Source organism: Sipha flava, unplaced genomic scaffold (genome assembly GCF_003268045.1).
Source record: "Sipha flava isolate LNK unplaced genomic scaffold, YSA_version1 34_pilon_pilon, whole genome shotgun sequence".
Lineage (NCBI taxonomy): Eukaryota > Metazoa > Arthropoda > Insecta > Hemiptera > Aphididae > Sipha > Sipha flava.
Genome location: NW_020273045.1, coordinates 724,073 through 725,638, shown reverse-complemented (window position 1 = coordinate 725,638; position 1,566 = coordinate 724,073). Strand labels below are relative to the sequence as shown.

The 1,566-nt window shown below is 59.7% G+C and overlaps 1 protein-coding gene across 2 annotated transcripts in view; it reads left to right on the top strand.

Annotated features, from left to right (window-relative positions):
* The first annotated feature begins 463 nt into the window (after positions 1-463).
* The window catches only part of LOC112687365 (proteoglycan 4-like), an 18,559-nt gene continuing 17,456 nt past the window's right edge, over positions 464-1,566 (top strand). Inside the window, exon 1 of one of the 2 annotated variants that reach the window (XM_025560014.1) lies at positions 464-1,122. In XM_025560014.1, coding sequence (XP_025415799.1) covers positions 640-1,122 — 483 coding nt within the window. In that variant the 5' untranslated portion in view covers positions 464-639. The remainder of the gene's footprint in view (positions 1,123-1,566) is intronic. The other variant, XM_025560015.1, reaches the window with a different exon arrangement.

Sequence of the window (1,566 nt, the reverse complement as noted above, 5' to 3'; positions counted from 1 at the left end):
AATGGCCTAAATAAACTATAGCATGAGCACGAAACACGCAATTATTGGTAATAGTAATCCATACCCTTCGATCGCACGTGATAACCTGTCGGTCAATAGACGAACGCACAGGATGTGATCGTTAAGAACGCGTCCGTCGTGGGCGATGTACGATGAGGGGGGGGGGGGATGGGCGAAGGTTGTCCTTCAACACAGGAGTTTGCGAACGGTTCGTTTTCGCGCTAGCGCCTTGGCGCTCCGTAAACACCTGTCGCCCGTGTACCGTGCCACGCGCTCCGGAACACGTTCGCGACGTGCGCACGCGCGCGCCTTCACGCGTTACGTTCGTCCCGCTCGGACCGGCCGAGAGTGGAGGGACGTGGGACGGGCCGAGTGGAGGGACGTCGTGAAACCGGCCGGAGTAGGAGCGACGGACGGACCGGGATTACGGAGGACCGCAGACGGCACGTCGTCAGCTCGACCCGTGGCTACCGACCAGTGCAGCTTCGATCGTTCTCGCGAACAGACCGACCGAGCTCCATCACCGATCGATCGCAGCAGCCCACGCGACCCAACCGAACGCATACGTGTACCGTTCGTCGTCGTCCGCGTGTACAGTAAACAGCAGCAGCGCACGTACACGCCGCACACGTCTCGACAATGGCTGGACAACCGGCCGCGCGTTTGTACCTCTGCGCGGCACTGGCGATCGTCGCGATCGCGTTCGCCGTGGCCGCGGACCCGACGACACCGCAGCCGCGTAACGAGAAGATGTCCGCCGACATTGCCAATCCGCCGGAAGACTCGTTGAGACATCGGACCCATCGAGCACTCGGTGCCGACGTTGTGCACTTTTTCGGCCAGAAACCCGAGTCAATGTTCATCGCGACCGGTGGCGACGGTTCGAGTGGCAAGCCGCAGGGAAAGCCGAATAACAACGCACTGAGGTGGGAAGCGATCGGGGCGAAATCGACTACGAAAAAACCGCACCCGTGGAACACGCCGAGGAAATTGGTGGACGGACCTGTCCGACATGCGGTTGCCGAGACGGAGGCGCCTACTCCCAAGCCGCAGGAAAAGCCGAATGACAATGAGCTGAAGTGGGAGGCGATCGGGGCGAAATCGACTACGAAAAAACCGCACCCGTGGAACACGCCGAGGAAATTGGTGGACGGACGTGTCCGACGTGCGGTGGCCGCAACGACGGAGGAGCCTACCACCACGGGTTTTCCGTTTTTTTTGCCAGGCCAAACTTATAACCCGTTCAAGATCTTTAACAGTACAAATTCCCCGTTTCCCGGCTCCTGGCGGGCCCTGCATCAAACGTTCCTGAAGTCGGAGTCGAGCACGCGCAAGGCCACCGTGGAGACCACCACCCATGACCGGTCCATCATCACGGCCCCGCTGAAGACGTGCCCCGAAGGACAACGGATGGGCCCGAACCGGAACTGCGTGGACAACTATACCGACCCCGAGGGCTCGGACTGACCGGGGACGACGTACGTCACTTCGTCCGCCGCGACGTATACAACAATTCATTATTCGTTCATTTTTACCGGCATAGCCGTGTCGATTAATATAAATCAT